The sequence below is a fragment of the Malus sylvestris genome, chromosome 5, assembly GCF_916048215.2.
Source record: "Malus sylvestris chromosome 5, drMalSylv7.2, whole genome shotgun sequence".
NCBI lineage: Eukaryota > Viridiplantae > Streptophyta > Magnoliopsida > Rosales > Rosaceae > Malus > Malus sylvestris.
Window position 1 is genome coordinate 44,600,704 of NC_062264.1, and position 19,682 is coordinate 44,620,385.

Sequence of the window (19,682 nt, forward strand, 5' to 3'; positions counted from 1 at the left end):
GATAACTCTCTCTATTATCTCCTCTCATCTTCCTCTTCCTTCCTTCCTCTCTTTCTTTCTTTCTTTTCATTCCCATCTTTCCCGTGAACTCTTCTCACTTTATCTCCTCTTCTTCCTTTATATAAACAAAAGAAATCACTATTCACTTTACAAATTTTCCACAAATGAATAGTGAAAATATTGTGCATAAATAGTAACAAACTATTCATGTGGACCATCCACATAATATTTACAACACTCCCCCTTGGATGGCCACAAATCTTCGATTGACTCGTTAAAATCTTGATCTGTCTTGGATGCTCCCCCTGATGAGTATCTCCCCCTGATTTCAAATAATTTAGGTTGATCGTTGATCGTTCTACTTTAGTCTATTAGTAAGAAGAGTTGCTGAAAGAGTTGCTTTACTTGTTGTTAACTTTCCACAGGCTTTTTCTTGAACTGGGTTGTAGGACTTTCTGCTAGACTAGCATCGAAGATCTGAATTTACTCCTTTTATCTGGAGCGGAATTTGATTCAAAAGTGGTGGACACTTGATCTTGAATCGGACTTATGATTTTTTCAAAGACTTCGAGGCTTGATCTTGAATGAAATTGTACCGTTAAGAGCTTCATGTGGCAAGTGATCTTCGATTTTGTCGGGGATGAATCAGCACGTGTTTGTTGTGCTTGTCTCCACATGCTTCAATGTATCATTTTCACTTGTCTTACTTGCTCCCCTTGCTTAAGTGGTATTTTCCCTGGTTTTCCCCTACATGTGTGGCATCTTCTCTTGTAGGATTTGTCCCCTGATGCAGGAGAGGAATGCAAACCCTTGCATTTGAATGGTTCATCACTTCTTGGTGACTGGAGACCCAGCTCCAACCGTTGAAAATGACTACTCGAGAGCAATACTAGGTAAGCAATCAGGAAAGGTTCCAGGCAGTCGGTTCCTTACCGGGAGTTTGAGTGGAGGTTCCGACATATTGCTTTCTTTATCCTTGTCTTTGCAGGCAAGAACAAAGACAAAGGAAAGGATAAGGAGATTGCATGATATGAGATAATCTTGCTCTGGTCCCTGAAGATATGTGATAATCTTGCTCTGGTGTGACATGTTTGAAGAGGTATTCTCGGAGAGGAAGAAAACTGAGTATTTCGAGATGCTATGTTGAAGATGCATTCTCGGAGATGAGGAAGAGTTAGGTATTCTTGCAGTGTTGCGGGTCTGCCTTGTCATGGAGAACAAAGGTCGACATATATAGAGATTTCTCAATAGCAAGTGGTGGTGCTGTGCTTTTACTCTTGTCAGCAACTGTGGTGTAAATAGAACAGTAAGATTTACGCGTTTTCAACTTTGTCAGAGATCTTTGACAAAGTTGCACGCGATATCTGAAAAGCTGAGATTACGTCTGAAAAATGCCGACGAATTTTATTCAGGAAAATCTGGCTTTTGAAATTCGGAGAGCGGTGCCTCATCGATCTTTGAACAAGTGGCCTTGCTGCCTCTTCTTTTATAGAGACATTAATTGTGTTCAAGAGTATGCTCAGAAAGTTGCTGCCTGTAGAAATTTCCCCTATCTTGCACCTTTGAAATTTTATTTTGACCTCTGTTTTTCCTTCATCATTTCTGAAAAATGACTTGCCCATCTAACATTTGCTTAGATTTGAGTCTTAGGAGTGATACAGACGAGCAGCGTCAGGATAATATATGGCGCCCGTCCTTCTTATCTTCTAATGGTCCTCTTACGGTTGGGGACTCTGTGATGAAGAATAACATAACCGCTACTGTGGTAGCTAGGAATCTTCTCACTCCAAGGGATAACAAGATCCTTTCAGAACGGTCTGAAGAGTTGGCCGTTCAAGACTCATTGGCTATCAGTGTTCAGTGTGCTGGCTCTGTGTCCAATATGGGCCAACGCCTACTTGCTCAAACTCGCCAAGTTGAATCATTGATGGCGGAGGTGGCAAGTCTTAAACAAGAGATCAGAGGGCTCAAGCACGAGAATAGGGTGTTACACGTGCTTGCAAATAATTACTCTACGAGCATGAAAAGAAAGCTCGTCCAACTGCAGGAATCCGAAAGTCGGATTCAAAGTGATCACCAGAGGTTCATTGCTAGATTCCGAAAGCAACTGATGATTCCCCTTCTGGTGTTTTGCTAAGTACTGGGGTGCCACATGATCAATCTCCAGTGTCTCCCCCTTCTGGGGTACTTTCGAGTATTGAGGCTTCACATGAGCAACCTTTGTGAAGGCTCCATCCTGTTTGTTTGTTTTAACTCATGTGTATGTATATATCTGTAATTTCTTGGAGATATAAATAAGCTTTATTTCATTCAATGTATTGTGCCAAATACAATAAAGCATATACTTCACTAAGATGTGGTACTTCTGGACCAAATATTAATTTATCTTTACCCTCACGAAGATAAATGATTATTCTTAGTGTCTTCATCATATGAGTATTCAACTCATAATCTTCAATCCATATGGTTTTTTTAATATCATAAATATCATGGATAAGATTCGTGTTGGTAGATTGTTCGATCTGCAGCTCGAGACAATAATTCCTTCAACACTTTATAATTGTTCTATACTCTTCAGGAGTCCCAATTTAATATCATCAACTCTTCAAGAGTTCTAATTTAATGTCATTGACTCTTGCAAGAGATTTTAGTATGTTGCAACAATATCATAATGATAGTACTCACTAAGGCAATTTATATCATCCATTGGTATTGAGTACATATTTTATGTTTTACCCTTCAGAGGCTTACTTCAAGCAATTTGAATCCTTCAAGGGTTTTCTACACTTCATGACACATTTTCCTTTGGAATTTATACAGAGCAATTTGCTCCCATGTATACTTGAGGGATTTACTTATGGAGATATAATGTGAGCGACTCACAACCCTTCGTATATAATTCTCCATTCATATGAACTCGTTTACAACCTTGTGTCATATCATGTAAGTGTATTACACTGTATTACAAATGCCCATATATAACCTCCTTGGTTCAACATCTTTTGGCTATTTGTATTGTATTCAAATATATATAGGTTCATTTGCCCACGTTCTTACAAAATTGTAATGAAATTTCCTTTCTCCATTTTGGCCAATAATTTTTCTTTTGTCGACGAACAAAAGAACGTGACTCAATATTAACACAGTTCATTGATGAATTTAGTAGCTACTTGTAAAAACCAAAATTACCATTGGTTATCATCAATCCGTGATCCCATATTCTCATGTGCATGCGCATGCATAAAAGCTTTTCATTTCTTTGGATATCCATTGCCTCTTCAAGGGCATGACGCTATCTCTTCCAGGATAGTCATAATTTAGAGAATGTGGATCATAACCTCCTCTTGAGCGTTATAGAGCTTGGATTTTAATCTCCACTTCCGGAAGTTGAGTCATTGGAACCTATATGTCTATTATGCTCTATGTATGAGACATCAACATTCCCATGTCTGTGGATTGTCCTATCTGAGACGTGTATCCATGCGGTGACTGTCATGCTTCTGACATGCAACAGTTATGCTTCGGGAATGCAATAGTTCAGTAGTGCCATATTATTCTTCTTTCGAATAACTGAACCTTTTGAGTCTAAAAATCTGTCACGCTTCAGGCGTGCAACAGATAAATCATTTACTGTCTCATTATTTTATCCAACAGAGACATCAATTCTTGTAGGCACATTTGCAGTAAGTATATATGATTTCATCACTTTCGTTGCATCATTCAATTATTCATATTTCATTTTCTCATTGATTGCTTCGTGAATCAAAATAAGACAAATTCTCTTCGTTCTTCTGGAACGGTCTTTTCTCATCATTCCTTTGGAATGATATTTTCTCATTGTTCTTCTGGAACGATGTTATTTTCTCCCCTAATGGCGGGAAAACTGTCTTATCAAAATCATAGTCCGCAAATCATGCGGTAGACATATCCCCAGTCAAGGGTTCCAAATATTGAATGATAGATGGTGTTCAACATCAATGCCTAATCTGCAATGATGCCTCATTTCAGTACGTTGTGGCAGTCTTACAGGCACATAGACAACACAACCAAAAACTCGTAAATGTATAATGTTTGGTTGGTTCCCAAACCCGAGTTGTACTGAGAAGTATTGATGGTTGATAACATATCTCAACCGAATTAATAATGCATCATGTAAAGTTTACATGTCCCCATGTAGAAAACTGGTAATTTCGTTTTCATGAGCAGAGCGTTGGTAATCAATTTCACCCACTTAATAAATGCTTCTGCTAAACCATTTTGAGTATGGACATGAGGAACTTCTGGTCCTTGTTTAATAGTCTGTGAACTGAGACTCTTATGTCCTTTATTATGGTTAAGTTGAGGCACTGCGGCACTTTAAACTTACGGTACTCATCAAGGAATTTCATGTCCTGATCTTCAGGATCAAAGGACTTCATGCCTGATCTTTTTGTATGATGGAACTTCAGGTCCAATCATTTGTATATGATGAGGATCAAGAAACTGCAGGTTCTAATCTGATCAATGAACTTTAGGTCTTATATATACTCATTGTAACAAAAGATAAGTGCAATAAATAAATTAAAGCAATAGGCGGTAATCCAGCCATAGTAAATAAATTGAATAATAAATAAATTAAAGCTTGTGACAAGGGCTTTAATTCAGCACCATTCACATAAATCAAAACTTAAAGCAGTAGGCGGTAAAACCGTCCATGATAAATAAATTGCTTTAAAGTAAATAGAACTTGTGACATGGGCTTTAAACCAACACCATGCACATAAATAAATATATACATATTTTCTTCTTTCTTTTCAGATGGTGTAACACCATCCAAAAACCTTTACCTTTATTATTATTTTTCTTATTCATTCACATGCTACAACATTCCAAAAACTTTTGGTTTTATTTCTTTTATTTTACATGGTGCAACGCACCTTTCTAAATCATTGGCCCCATTTCCCCTTTTCTTTGTCTATCTCTACCAGTCTCGAAACCCAGTACCAGCTGGGTTGTTGTGGGGGTTACACAAAACCAATTCAATCCAAAAAGGCTACCAGAGACTGGCGTTGTTCTTGCATGGCCCAAAGAACATGGCATCGCAAAGCAAGAACCTCTCCATATAGACATAGATGACAGTGAGGTTGACGAAGGCACAAGAGAGGGAGGCCTGTGTGGAGTCAGTCATGCCATCACCATCTCAGACAACTGAGGATTCATGGAGGTCCTCGAGATCCATTGAGAACGACACGATCTGGGTTTCCAAGTCTAATGAGATTCTTCTGGATCTCTGGAAACTAGTTGTCAGGTATGAGTTTTCTTATCTCGTGACGACTTCAGGTCGTTGGAAATTTCAATTCGCACCGGAATTCGGTGGGGCGCTTCTGGCGCGATGGGAGAAACGAAAAATGGACATACCTTTGCTTGTTTTGCTGCACCTTTGTTTGTCTGTAAGATCTCTCCATCTTTCTTGTCCACGAGAGAAAAAATAGATTGCAGGTCTAGCAGGGATAAGGATTAGAACATCAATAGTTAGAGTGATAAAAGAAAGGTTGATGGAATTTTGACAAGATGATCTTCCCTGTTTGACATGTCTGGCTTGCCGTCTCTACTCTGTGAGATTTTAGCTGACCGAGGTGAGAGGTAGATAATGCTTCACCAGATTTATGATGTTGTGCTTTCCACTGACATGAGAGCTTTTCGTGCTGATAACGTGTTGTAAAATCGACTGTGGGTGCAGTGGAATAAATGAAACAAGACACAAAATTTACGAGGTTCCTCTACAGTCAGTGTGACTGGAGTACGTCCTCGGGGCAGCAGTGGTGCTTTCATTATAATTTGAAATAATATGAGTACAAAGATAACTCTCTCTATTATCTCATCTCATCTTCCTCTTCCTTCCTTCCTCTCTTTCTTTCTTTCTTTTCATTCCCATCTTTCCCGTGAACTCTTCTCACTTTATCTCCTCTTCTTCCTTTATATAAACAAAAGAAAGCAATATTCACTTTACAAATTTTCCACAAATGAATAGTGAAAATACTGTGCATAAATAGTAACAAACTATTCATGTGGACCATCCACATAATATTTACAACAGTGGTTTATTTCAAGAGAAAGTTTGACTATAAAAGCTTGGAAAATGCATTTATAAAAAATAGTGCTCTGCCACTTGCTTTTATTAAACAATATGAAATCAAAGGCTTGTTGTGTTACTGTGCAAAGATAAAAGGTGACGACTAAGGGACATGCATGATGACAAAATGACATGGGTTTCAAGACAATGTAAAGCAAGGCAAATAAAAGAAAGAAAAGTCTAGGTCTCATCCTAAAAGCACTAGGCATTGATTATTAAAGGAAAAGGCATGGGTCATTCTTGTCAAAACCCATCAATTCATTTTTGCCAATCATCATCTTTTGGTTCAAATAAATCAAATGGACACCTTGCATTTGCCAAAGCCTTAAGCCAAAATCCCAAATCGACAACAACAACACCGCTCTCATCTCCTTTGCAACCTCATTGCCGTAGCAAATTTTAACGAACTACGCCGGTTTGATTTCGTTAAAGATACGTAGGCAGTCTAATATCAAGTTTTAGACGCAACCGTAATATCAAGTTTTAGACGCAACCGTGAAACCGAAACGAATCCCTGATTTATATAAACTAAATTCACTCCTGCTATTAAATACCAAAATGGCACGAAGTCGAAGAAAAGTTTCAAAGGGCAGGAAGCCGTATCAAAGTTTCAAATGGCACAAAGCCGAAGAAAAGTCTCGAATGGCATGAAGCCATATCAAATTTTCAAATGCTCCCTGCCCGCATGAGCTGAAACTGCATAAGGCACTATGCTTCTCGCCCGCATGAGCTAAAACTGCACAAGGCATCAAATCCAAACAAGTATCAAATACCCGAACTACGAGTGACTTGATCCCTCAAAAGGGTACGTAGGCAATCTAGGATTCGACCTAGGTGCAGTCACAAAATCAAACAAACACCAAAATCCTCAAATTACGATTTATTCGAATTGGAATCAAAGGGTATTCCTTTCCCAAAAGAATGGTTGTAATTAATAGGCACGTAGCCTAGAATGGATTGAATTCGAATTAATAAAACCCTCTTCGAAAAAATGAACGATGGTGAAATTGTGTCGAGTGAATTATTTGTTTACATATTATGTACAATTTTTGCTCAACAGCTAGTTTAGCAATTAACAATGGGAATCTTGAACTTGTAGATGGGAAAGAGAAATCCACATGGTCAATTAATATTCCGGAGTCATCAAATAGTTCAGCTGCAGTTCTTTTAGACACTGGAAACTTCGTTGTTGCAGATGATAAAGGACATCACTTATGGGAGAGCTTTGATTGTCCTGGTGGCACACTTCTACCAGAAATGGCGCTGGGATTTGATAGTGAATCAGGAAAGCGGAATGTCTTGACTGCCTGGAAAAGCTTGAATGATCCATCAAGAGGGTTATTCTCGGTTGAATTGGCACAAGAGATCCCAGCTCAGGGATTCATTTGGATTAACGGATCAACTCCCTACTGGAGAAGCGGTCCATGGGAACTCTGTAAGCATCATTTCTTCCTATTCTCATAATCGTCGTTCACCAACTAAAGTTTAACCCACAAATAGCACATAATTGTCAATTAAATGGGACTGAATTTGCCTGTGCAGTGGCTTTATGTCTTCGAAGTATGCCATGGACGGGATATTTTCTGAAAAATCCGATGTCTATGGCTTGGTCTTGCTATTGGAGATTGCCGGCAGAAAGAAACCAGCTCCTTTTACAAGGAACGAGAGCTAGGTTTCCTAGCTTATGTAAGTTCCTCTATATGAAAACTCAATACAGCAGTTTAGTCTAGCAATTGTAGCCAACATATATAACTTTTTTCAGGCATGGAACTTATGGAATGAAGGCAAGGGATTGGACTTTGTAGATGAAGTATTGGCAGATTCATATTCGGCATCAGAAGTGACAAGATGCATGGATATCGGGCTTCTTTGCGTGCAAAACAATGCTGCAGATAGGCCAACCATTGCAGATGTGGTTTTCATGGTAAGGAGCGAGACAGATCGTGCGCAACCTAAGCAGCCTACATTCACCTTCCAAAACTCTCTGTCTGATATAACCATGTTTGGTCTGCAAATGAAGCCACTATATCACTTCTCGAAGGACGATAGTAAAAGAGAACATGCCCAGCTCGCTGAAGTCCCTACACAAATCTACAAGTCAAAGTCTAAGCACTATCTAGAATTGTCTAAATAAATATCTTAAGATTGTTGTAAGCGAATGTTAGTGAAAAATCTAGGAACAAACCATACTTGTGGTTGGGAGAATATTTTTCTCACCACCCATCGCTCAACCCTTTTTGTTTAAAGGCTTTTTAGTCAAAATAGTCATTGAGATTTATATTACTCCTCACTTTGGTCCCTAAGATTTCAAACTAATAGAAGTGGTCCCTGAGATTGTCCACCAGCCATTATTTTGGTCATTCCGTTAAAAACTCCGTTAAGTGTCCCCAAACTTTTGGCCAGAAGTTTGGGCAATTTTTAAAGCTTCGCAACTCAATCGTTTCTTAACAAAATTCGACCCATAATATATCAAAATGAAGATAGGAAAGTGTAGAATTAGATTATATCATTTGGAAGCCCAATGGTTACCGGAGATGGTCAGAAAATAGCCTCAAAGTTGACTGATCCGAGGGAAAACTAGAAAACTCGTCTGAAACTTGGTAAACTTTAAATGTTCATAACTTCTTCAATACTCAACGAAATCAAGTGATTAAAAAATGAAAATCATACTTCTCGATGACACAAATAGAATGGTACCTTTTTCAGCAGCTAAATCGCCGTGATTTGGACGGAAAACGGCCCTAAAGTGCTCGGTCTTGGGTTAGCTACTTTTCAAGCCGTTTTTCGACCAAACCACTGTGAGTTAGCCATAAAAAAAGGTACCATTCTCTTTTTCTCGTTGAGAAGTATTATTTTCATTTTTTAATTACTTGATTTCGTTGAGTATTGAAGAAGTTATGAACGTTTAAAGTTTATCCAGTTTCCGGCAAATTTTATAGTTTTCCCTCGGACCAGTCAACTTTGAGGCTATTTTCCGATCATCTCCTGCAACCATTAGGCTTGCAAATATGTATAATCTTATTTTACACTTTCCTATCTTCATTTTGATATATTATGGGTCGAATTTGGTTAAGAAACAATTGAGTTACGAAGTTTTGAAAATTGCCCAAACTTCCGGCCAAGAGCTCTGGGACACTTAACGGAGTTTTTAACGGAATGACCAAAATAATATATGGTGAACAATCTCAGGGATCACTTCTATTGATTTGAAATCTCAGGAATCAAAGTGAAAAGTTATGCAAATCTCAACGATCATTTTAACTAAAAAACCTTGTTTAAATTTTAAAATTTAAATTTATTCAATAATAATAAATAAATGATAAATATTACGACCACATGAGAATGAATACACGTTGTGATTGTAAAATAATTAGGTGGTCTATCGGTTGTAATTAGAATATTACTCGAACTTGTCTTAAATAGTGGCTGGGTTGTGGTCAGCCATAGCACCGACCTAACAAAGTCGGCTAGTCGGTTGTAATTAGAATATTACTCGAACTTGTCTTAAATAGTGGCTGGGTTGTGGTCAGCCATAGCACCGACCTAACAAAGTCGGCTAGTATCATCTGTACGATGGCTGATATATGCACGTGTAAGGAACAAGCAAGACAGTGTTAGCTTGTAATAAAGTTGTGTGGCTGTTTTCCATGTGAAGTAGTGTTGTAATATATTATGAGTGAAATACAAATGAGAAATGTTATTGGCATTTTAAAAATCTTATTTTATACTCATCACAAGTATATATTTTTTTTCTAATATATAAGTTTTGAATGTAAAATGAGATTTTTCAAATGCTAATAACAATTTCCAATACAAATAATTAGTTTACTTGTCTTGCCTCTAGCCATATAATTAGAGTTGCGTACTTTAATATTTTTTAATAGTTTGGCACAACAATGAAAATAGCGTGAAAGTTGTGTGGCCGAAGTCCTTGATGGTTTGACTTTGAGGGTTGATTCTCATCCAACCTGTGTTTAATAGAGAATTTGAGATATTTAAATTGAGTTGTAAATATTTCAGGTAAAATTTTGATTCAATTTTTTTAAAATCTCATGAGAAGATATGAGATTTATAAAACTTTTAATAAACTATTTTAAAATCCTAATTAAATACACTTTGAATTTCAAAAAATCACTTAAAATCATAATTAAATACCCTTAGATTCATTAAAAGAATTAAAATCTCAATTGAATACATCCCAATTTACATGTATGTCCCTCCTCTGTTTCTTATCTTTGATTTTTCTTGCATTTGATTTTTCTTGCTTTACAAGAGATAAAGATTTTTCCTTTCTAACTAAATGTACTTTTTTTTTTCATATCAATAAAAAAAATTCGTATCCATCAAGATTTAAAAAAAAAAAAATCTGATTTATACAAAAATATTAATTAGAGATCATAATAAGTTTAAGAATCATAATCATCGTCTATCAGATAGGCGAAAGCAAAATTTGATCGGGGCAGGTGTTGATTCAAATCAATCACACCGGGCATCTAATTATTAATGAGTGGGATTGGTTTAGACGTTTAAGTTAAAATTGGCTAGTCAAAGTTGGGTGCTGGGAATCTTGACTTCAACTTCCCACACCATATTCACGCTTTTCACTTTTTCAATAGTAATACTATAGAAACTAAATTTGTAAATAAAAACTTAAAAATTAAAGAACATAAGAGTTAATAATTAATTTATTATTTAAACATTGATAAACGTCTTTATTTCAATTGATGACCCATCATTTAATTTATAAATTTAATTTCTCTAACATTACCTTTTTTCAATACATTCCGTTCGTTTTCTTTATTGTGATTATATAACTTGCCAGCAGATATATTTGTGTTTTATTCTTTTCTTTTTCACAATAAAGTTTCTACTTTGTAGTTTGAATTTAAAACGAAAAAGATCAAGGGTCAAAGGCTCGACAATTATAGGTTAGGTCCACTAGTTAAGTTTCAGACGGTTTCTTAAAAATTAGAGTCATTTAGAATATTATTTTTATAAATATAGTTGAGTACGTCAGAAAGAAACAAATAAAGTTAGTTAGTGTATTTTACTCGTTTTCTTACACTGAAGTTTGAATCTAGTTCCTCAAAAACTAGTGTCGTTTAGAGATTTTTTAGTATTTCTATCACACGAAGTGGTATACCATGTGTCCTTATATAAATGGTGGGTTATGTGTTTTAAAATGTTAATAACTTAAAAATTAAAATTTTTCATCACTTGTATAAAAACACGTGATGTATCATCCGTATACCCGTCACAACTAAAAATTTTCTGTGTTGGATAGCATATTACTTTCATAAAGTTGAATAAGATGGAGAGATTAGAGAGAGAAACAGCTAAAGTTTGACCATGCGAGAAGATGGACTTTATAAGATAGAGCTAGCCACAAACAGTACCTAATCCTCATCACTAAAGCTTTGGATGACATCATGATAAACCCCATGTTTATTGGGTAAGCAAAGTCGCAAGCTCCAAATATACATCCATTATTAAAGTATAATCATTAATTTGATTTGTTCATGAAGAGAACATATGGGTTTTTGTGATTTAGTATTCCTCTCCAGCTTCCTCCTTCTGTCACAGATTTCTTGTGCTGCAGAAGTTTATAGCATAACTTCTCTGCAACCATTAGCACAGGGACAAACTCTCGTCTCCCCCAGCCGCATTTTCGAATTGGGATTCTTCAGTCCTAACAGTTCTGGTAATAAGTACGTCGGAATATGGCACAAGAGTATACTTCCGCGGAAAGTTGTATGGGTGGCCAACCGAGATAACCCTCTTGCAGTTACAGACGCATTGGCTAGCTTGACAATCACCAGCAACGGGAATCTGCAGCTCGTAGATGAGAAGCGAAATGAAGTTTGGTCAACGAACATTTCGGTTTCATCGAATGGTTCTCCATCTGCACTTCTTTTAGACAACGGAAACTTTGTTATCGAACTCAAAAAAGGAGATGAGTACTTGTGGAAGAGCTTCGATTATCCTGGCGACACTCTTCTACCGGGTATGCTGCTGGGATTCAATAGTAAATCTGGAAAGCGGAGTTTCTCGACTTCTTGGAAAAGTGAGAATGATCCATCAACCGGGAAATTCTTGGTTGGATTGACACCGCAGAACCCGGCACAGGTTTTCATTTGGATTAATGGATCAACTCCTTATTGGAGAAGCGGTCCATGGGATAAAGCAATGTTCATCGGCATACCGGACATGGATGATCAATATCTAAGTGGATTTCATCTGGATGCTGATTTGCGGCAGGGAACAAAGTATTTCTGGTACAATTTATTCGGCAAGACTGTAGCATATCTGTACATCTCCTCAGAAGGGAAACATAAGTATATGTATTCAAAATATGGAGAAAACTGGAATCTTCACTGGGAGACCCCAAAATTTCCATGTGACATCTATGGAACATGTGGACCTTTTGGGGTATGCGAAGCTTCGAAATCTTCAACAACTCCAATCTGCAAGTGTTTGAAAGGGTTTGCGCCTAAGTCAGTTGATGAATGGAGCAGGGGAAACAGGACAAGAGGTTGTGTGAGGCAAACCGAATTGTTTTGTGAGAGTAACACAAGTCAGTCAGTCTCTTTGAGCAAAAAAGAAGATGGGTTTTGGAAGATGTCAAGTGTAAAACTACCAGATTATCATGAATATTCGTCTTTGGATGACGAAGACTGCAGGATACTTTGCCGAGATAATTGTTCGTGCCTGGCTTATGCTTACGTTAACGCTATAGGGTGTTTGGTCTGGTTCAAAGACCTTATTGATATTTCAGAGTTTTCCTCTGGTGGAGCAGATCTTTATATTCGCTTAGCAAACGCAGAACTCGGTAAGTGACAATATTGTTTGCACAACTTTACTTACAAATATCTGTTGTTTTCTGTCTTATACTTTATGCATACACATTCATCTTTTCAGGTGAAGAACAAACGCATATAAAGTTAATTGTCAGCCTCGCATTGATTTGTTTTATCATCATGGCTGCCATTGTGTTCGGTTTGTACAAGTTGCGAGCCAACCAAAAGGGTAAGAGCGTGAGGTAGAGGGATGCAGTCAATAGATTAGCAATTCATCAGTTTACGATGCCATATATCTTTGTAACCTTTGATATAATAAGGTAATTAGATGAGCATATTGATCTGACTTCTTTGTTGTTTCTCTGACTCTGAATTTTGGTTGTTTTATACTTGCAAAATCAGGAACCATCAAAGTGAGGAGAAGTGAGATTACATTGACTGATACAATTGATTCATCAAGGGAAAGTCTTCAGGAATATATTCGAACGCATGATCCATCAGAGCTATTAATCTATGAATATGATTTCGATAGCATATTAACTGCTACTAGCAATTTCAGCATCACAAACAAGCTCGGAGAAGGAGGATTTGGAGCAGTTTATAGGGTGATTATTCGTTTGCGTTTTCTTCATTTCAAAGGAAAATATATAATTATATTGACATAAATGTAATGTGTAATATGTGGACCTCATGCATGTAGGGTAAGGTAGAAGAAGGGAAGGAAATAGCAGTAAAAAGACTATCCAGCAGCTCGGGGCAAGGGATAGAAGAGTTCAAGAATGAGATGCTGTTGATCTCCAAACTCCAACACAAGAACCTCGTAAGGTTGATGGGCTGCTGCATCAAAGACGATGAGAAGTTAATAATTTATGAGTTCATGCAAAACAAAAGCCTGGATACTCTTCTATTCGGTTAGTTTAACTGGCCCTTTATATTTGCCTTCATTTTCTAGTTAAGATCGATGTTTTCATTGTACTATATGCATCGGATATATGAATGCAATACTTCGTTACATTTATAATGTGTTCATTGATTAGATCCAATGAGAAGAGGAGTGCTTGATTGGGCAAAACGCTTCAATATTATTCAAGGTGTAGCCAGAGGACTTCTTTACCTCCACCATGATTCCTGCTTGAAGGTAATACATAGAGATTTGAAGACAAGTAATATACTCTTGGATGAGAACATGAACCCAAAAATTTCGGATTTTGGACTGGCACGTATCTTTCAAGGAACACAGAACTTAGCAAACACTCAGAAGGTTGTGGGAACTCTGTAAGCTTCGTTTCTTTGTAATCTCAGAATTCTAGTGGATAATTGTTAGTTGAGTACTAATGAATTTCCTGTGCAGTGGCTATATGTCTCCAGAATATGCCATGCGCGGTATATTTTCTGAAAAATCTGACGTTTATAGCTTCGGGGTCTTGGTATTGGAGATTATTGGCGGCTGTAAGAATACCAGCTTCTATGACCATGAAACAGAGCTATGCTTCCTACCTTATGTAAGTTCAAACTCTCAATCTTAATGTGAAACTGTGAAGCTTAAACAATCTATACGAAGCTTAATACAACATCATCTAACATTTGTAGCCGATATACATGACTGTTTCCAGATATGGCACAACTGGAGTGAAGGCAAGGGATTGTACTTAGTAGACGAAGTATTGGCGGATTCATATTCCGCATCAGAAGCAACGAGATCCTTGCATGTTGGGCTTCTTTGTGTACAAGACAATGCTGCAGATAGGCCAACCATGCCGGAAGTGGTTTTCATGCTAAGTAGTGAGACACATCGTCCACAACCTAAGCGGCCTATATTCACTTTCCAAAACTCAGTTTCTGATCGTAGGCCGCGGTATGACAATACTTGCTCCGCCAATGAAGCCACCATAACGCTTCTTGAAGGACGATAGGCAGAAGCTAAATGTTATTTCACAGTGAAATGTTAACATCCTCTAATGCCTTCCAAACTTGGTTGCACAGACACTCCGAAACCCCGAAGTGTGGGAATGTCAAACACGCCCCGGATACGGTTTGGACAAGGTCAAGACAAGACAAGAGCTTTTCCGTAAATTTCAAAAAAAATTGGGGGCATTTTTGGAGATAAATAAAAAGTTTGAGGCAGTTTTGTAAATATAAAAAAATTGAGGGCAGTTTGTAAATATAAAAACTTATAAAACCTGAAGTTTATAAGTTCCTTTTATGGTGGGGGGTGGGGCAGTATCATAAATATAAAAACTCATTGACTCCAAAATTAGAGGCAAGCATTTCATATTTTGATTAGGTGAGTAGTTTTTTTTAATATATGTAATACTTATTCTAATTTAATCGTCGTGTTTTAATCGTGTTCGTGTTCTTATTTTTTAAGATTCATCATGTCCAATATAAATTTTAAAAAACTTCGAATACGACGAGAATGACACGAGAAAATACTTTATAATGACTTGAGAAAATACTTGATAATAATTTTTGTAGAAATTTACAAAATCGTTGTCTGCTCATAATATTTTATTATGATGGGTGAAGACAATTCGTCACTGGTCCTCTCACGCAAGCATTACTTTTATACGTTTTTTTTCTTTCTTTTTCCTGTTAATTTATCATGACATCTTCAAGTTTCCCAAATACTCTCAAAGTTATGGTTAGTAAAAGGGTTGGAGACCAGAAACTGGGAACAAACAAAGGGACCCAAAAGTACCAACCCCAAAAGAGTGTAAGCTAATGCCGACAGAATAATCGACTATCAAACTACTGAAATTAAGGGTGTGACAAAGTTGACCATTCCTGCCACTGGGGCAGATGGAAGGAGGATCAAGATTGTGCCAGGACCATTTGGAGTCCAAAACATATACATGTGAAGATCTTTCGAAAAAATTTCGAGTGTTTGTTACTTGTTATTTTTGTGCATTCTAAATGTTTGATGTAATGCATGCTAGACATATCTCGATAGGTTACGTCAACAGCACTCGACAAATTCTCTATATCATTCATCAGATTGTTTCGGCATATGCTGTTATCTGTTGACGTGTGCACAATATGGTGGCGGTCAACAACAAGCCCGCCAAGTGTTAGATTAAATGTCTCAGTGAATAAACATTTTTTTAGCGCTTTGCGCTCTGTTTCTATCTAAAAAAACACCAGGACCCTCAAGATTCAAATCCTGGATCTGCCATTGCCTACTAGCCTACCAGAGAAAGTAAACTTGATAAAAAATAAATAAAAAAAAACTAATGAAAAGGGATTGAAAACTTTGAGTTTTAACGATACTTGATTACAATTAACCACCACCTAATTATCGTAAAAATGTGATTTTTCTTTAAAGTGTACCAGGATTGAATTTTTAGTTTAAAAATGTGATTTTTCTTTAAAGTGAACAATCTCGGGAGCTTTTCGTTAAGGTTCTCTTAAAAAAAAACTTAACGATACTTGATTACATTTAACCACCACCTAATTATCGTCATTAAGGTTTCGGACGATAAGTAGATAACACCACATTAGCTAAAAATTCAGTACTTAAGTGCCATCATTCATTGTTTTAATGATCATTGAACAAAAGTTAATTGGATACAAATGGTTCTTAACACTCAAAGTTTTTGTGTTTTCTTCACCTTACTTTTCTTCACTTTGCTTCTTCTGTCACTGGTTTCTCGTGCCGTAGAAGTTCACGACATAACTCCGTTGCGACCGTTAGCTCAGGGACAAACTCTTGTCTCGGCAGGCAACGTTTTCGAGTTGGGATTCTTCAGTCCTAATAATTCTGCTAATAAGTACGTGGGGATATGGTACAAACATATACTTCCTCGAAAAGTCGTGTGGGTTGCCAACAGAGAAAAGCCTCTTGCAGTTACAGATACCTTGGCTGGTTTGACAATCAGCAGCAATGGGAATTTGGAGCTTGTTGCAGTTCTTTTGGACAATGGAAACTTTGTTGTCAAATTTAATGTAGGTGTACCAGCTGATCGGTACTTGTGGGAGAGCTTTCATTATCCTAGTGACACACTTCTACCGCGAATGCTTGTTGGTAATTTGGATCAATGGATCGACTCCCTATTGGAGAATCGGGCCGTGGGATAAATCAAATTTCATCGGCGTGCCAGGAATGGATGATCAATATCGAAGTGGATTTAATCTCGAGGATAATGCGCAGCAGGGAACAAAGTATTTCTCTTTTAATTTGTTTGCTAAAACTATTGAAGCATTTATGGACGTCTCTTTCGAAGGTGTATTAAGGCTTATCTATACAAAACATAGCGAGAACTGGAAAACTTTCTGGGAAGCCCCAGCGGCAAAGAATCCATGTGACAAGTATGGAGCATGTGGGCCTTTTGGGGTTTGCAAATCTTCTGAATCTCCAATCTGCAAGTGTATGAAAGGGTTCGTGCCGAAGTCACATGAGGAATGGAACAGAGGAAACAGGGCAGAAGGGTGTGTGAGGCAAGCCAAATTGTTTTGTGAAAGTACCACAAGTCAGTCAGTTGCTTCGAGAGGAAATGAAGACGTTTTCGAAGATGTCAAGTGTAAAACTACCAGATTTTCATGAATTAATTTTGTTCTTGGATAGAGAAGAGTGCAAGATACAATGCCTAAGTAATTGCTCTTGCCTGGCTTACGTGTATGTTGACAACATCGGGTGTTTGATCTGGTCCAATGAACTAATAGATATTCAGGAGTTTTCATCTAATGGACAAGATATTTTTATTCGCCTCCAACACACAAAATCTGGTAAGTTATAATAGTGATTACGCAACAACTTAAATATGCAGTATCTTTAGTTTCTGTCTCATGCATTTCGTACTATAAATTCATTTTTTTCAGGTCAAGGAAAGCGAACAAAGTTAATTGCCGGCCTCTCGGCTATTTGTTTTATCAATTTCTTGGTTGCCATAGTGTACGTTTTTCACAGATTGCAAGCTAACCGAAGGGGTAAGAGAGAGATAATGATATAGAGGGGTAGCAGTTAAGCATATTTACTAGTTGCAAGCTTACTCTTTTGAGATTGGATCTTAACGATTGTTTATTTGATTGTTGTAGTTGCCAAATTAGGAAACATCAAAGCAACAGCAAAGTTTGAACATACTGATCTGAATGAAAATTCAAGTGGCGGCACTGTTCAAGAATATATAAGAGAACATGAGCGGTCGGAGCTATTCCTCTATAGGTTTGACAGCATATCAATTGCTACGAACAATTTCAGCATCCCAAACAAACTCGGGGAAGGGGGATTTGGCCCTGTTTACAAGGTGAGTGTGTATTCCTTCTCTCTCGGGGAAGGGGCATCCCAAACAATTTCAGCATCCCAAACAAACTCGGGGAAGGGGCATCCCAAACGAAAATTATTAACTGCAAGATACGCACAGGGATTGAACAGTTAATTTGTGGACTTATTGTAGGGTAAGCAAAAAGAAGGGAAAGAAATAGCAGTAAAGAGACTATCAAGTAACTCAGGGCAAGGCGTAGAAGAGTTCAAGAATGAGAAGCTGTTGATCTCCAAACTCCAACATAAAAATCTTGTTTGGATCATGGGCTGCTGTGTGAAACAGGAAGAGAAGTTACTAATTTACGAGTTCATGCCAAACGGAAGCTTGGATACTATTCTATTCAGTTAGTTTCACTCGACTTTATTCATGGCTGCAAGTTCTCTTTGTTAGCTGTCTTGTTCCGAATTGAATAATTTTTTGTACAATACATGGGATGCATGAGTGACACCATACCTTACATTTTGAATGGGTGCATTACTTAGAACCAAAGCTCCGATTGCTAGAGGGCTTCTTTATCTCCTTCACGATTCATGTCTAAAGGTAATCCATAGAGATTTGAAGGTCAGTAACATTCTCTTGGATGAGAATATGAATCCGAAGATTTCAAATTTTGGATTGGCACGTATTGTTGAAGGGACACAAAATCTAGAGAATACTCACAAGGTTGTGGGAACACTGTAAGCACCATTCTTTTACATTTCTCCGAATTGTTTTCACATCACTCACATTAGGGTATTATCATTCTAAACACAAGCCAGCTATTTTTGTCTATTAAATACTAATGAGTTGCATGTGCAGGGGCTATATGGCTCCGGAGTATGCCATGGGCGGTATACATTCTGAAAAATCTGATGTCTATAGCTTTGGCGTTGTGCTGTTGGAGATTCTTAGCGGGATGAAGAATACCAGCTTTTATCACCATGAAAAACAGCTCGGCTTCCTAGCATATGTAAGTTCACATCCTAAAAATACTATGTGAAATTGTATGCACTTCTCTTTCGCATAGCTTAAGCAATCTCTATGAATTTTTCAGTCATGGCACATATGGAACGAAGGCAGGGGATTGGACTTAGTAGATGAAGAAGTTTTTCATAGTGTGGCTTTTTCAGTCCATCTTCGTACATTGCACTTTTTCAGTCCATCTTCGTACATTGCACTTTTATAGTGTGGCCTTTTTTTTTCCTTGTGCTTCAAGAAGTTTTTCATAGTTTCTTGGTGTGCTAAATTGATACGCCTTTTTTTTTTTAATTAAAAAAGGAAAAGTGCACCATGACTTTTTTGGAGTATTAATGTCTGCTCGTTTGCTGATTAATCTTATCGAAATGCTTTACACACCAATTAAACACATAGATAACTATGTTTAAAAGATAAAAGATATAAATATATAAATGGCACTTTATGCGTCCAGGAGCAGGTGGTCGATAGGCCTCTAATGCCATCTGTGGTTTTCATGCTGAGCAGTCCAGATGCAACAATGCCCCAGCCAAAAAGCCCTGGTTTTTGGCTAGGAAGGAA

General features: G+C 37.4%; 3 protein-coding genes, 1 long non-coding RNA gene and 1 pseudogene across 25 annotated transcripts in view; 4 read left to right on the top strand and 1 right to left on the bottom strand.

The window, feature by feature from the left end:
* Positions 1-8,390, top strand: part of LOC126624315 (G-type lectin S-receptor-like serine/threonine-protein kinase At1g61480) — a 72,125-nt gene extending 63,735 nt beyond the window's left edge. For all 21 annotated transcript variants that reach the window (XM_050293373.1, XM_050293375.1, XM_050293368.1 and 18 more), the window contains one exon: positions 7,875-8,390. In XM_050293373.1, the coding sequence (XP_050149330.1) occupies positions 7,875-8,246 (372 nt within the window). In that variant the 3' untranslated portion in view covers positions 8,247-8,390. The remainder of the gene's footprint in view (positions 1-7,874) is intronic.
* On the bottom strand, positions 3,678-6,213 carry LOC126624365 (uncharacterized). Its single transcript, XR_007624076.1, has 2 exons — positions 5,398-6,213; positions 3,678-5,269 (listed from the first exon to the last, which is right to left on the bottom strand). It is a non-coding gene; the product is annotated as an uncharacterized LOC126624365 (long non-coding RNA).
* Positions 7,136-7,879, top strand: LOC126624348 (G-type lectin S-receptor-like serine/threonine-protein kinase SD1-29). Its single transcript, XM_050293416.1, has 2 exons — positions 7,136-7,547; positions 7,655-7,879. Exons 1-2 carry the CDS (start codon positions 7,151-7,153, stop codon positions 7,840-7,842), a joined length of 585 nt encoding a protein of 194 aa, XP_050149373.1. The 5' UTR covers positions 7,136-7,150; the 3' UTR covers positions 7,843-7,879.
* Positions 8,391-11,514: 3,124 nt separating the features above from the next.
* On the top strand, positions 11,515-15,251 carry LOC126624333 (G-type lectin S-receptor-like serine/threonine-protein kinase At1g61480). Of its 2 annotated transcripts, none has more exons than XR_007624058.1 (7): positions 11,515-12,941; positions 13,031-13,138; positions 13,312-13,514; positions 13,610-13,820; positions 13,947-14,170; positions 14,261-14,411; positions 14,523-14,671. XR_007624058.1 is itself a non-coding variant. In XM_050293401.1 (7 exons), the coding sequence occupies exons 1-7, from the start codon at positions 11,645-11,647 to the stop codon at positions 14,820-14,822; spliced, it is 2,508 nt and encodes an 835-aa protein (XP_050149358.1). In that variant the 5' UTR covers positions 11,519-11,644; the 3' UTR covers positions 14,823-15,251. The 2 variants fall into 2 exon arrangements, 1 of the variants encoding a protein (XP_050149358.1); XM_050293401.1 differs by having other exon boundaries at positions 11,519-12,941; positions 13,947-14,184; positions 14,523-15,251.
* Positions 15,252-16,478: 1,227 nt separating this feature from the next.
* LOC126624359 (G-type lectin S-receptor-like serine/threonine-protein kinase At1g61480) lies at positions 16,479-19,642 on the top strand (annotated as a pseudogene).
* Positions 19,643-19,682: the final 40 nt, after the last annotated feature.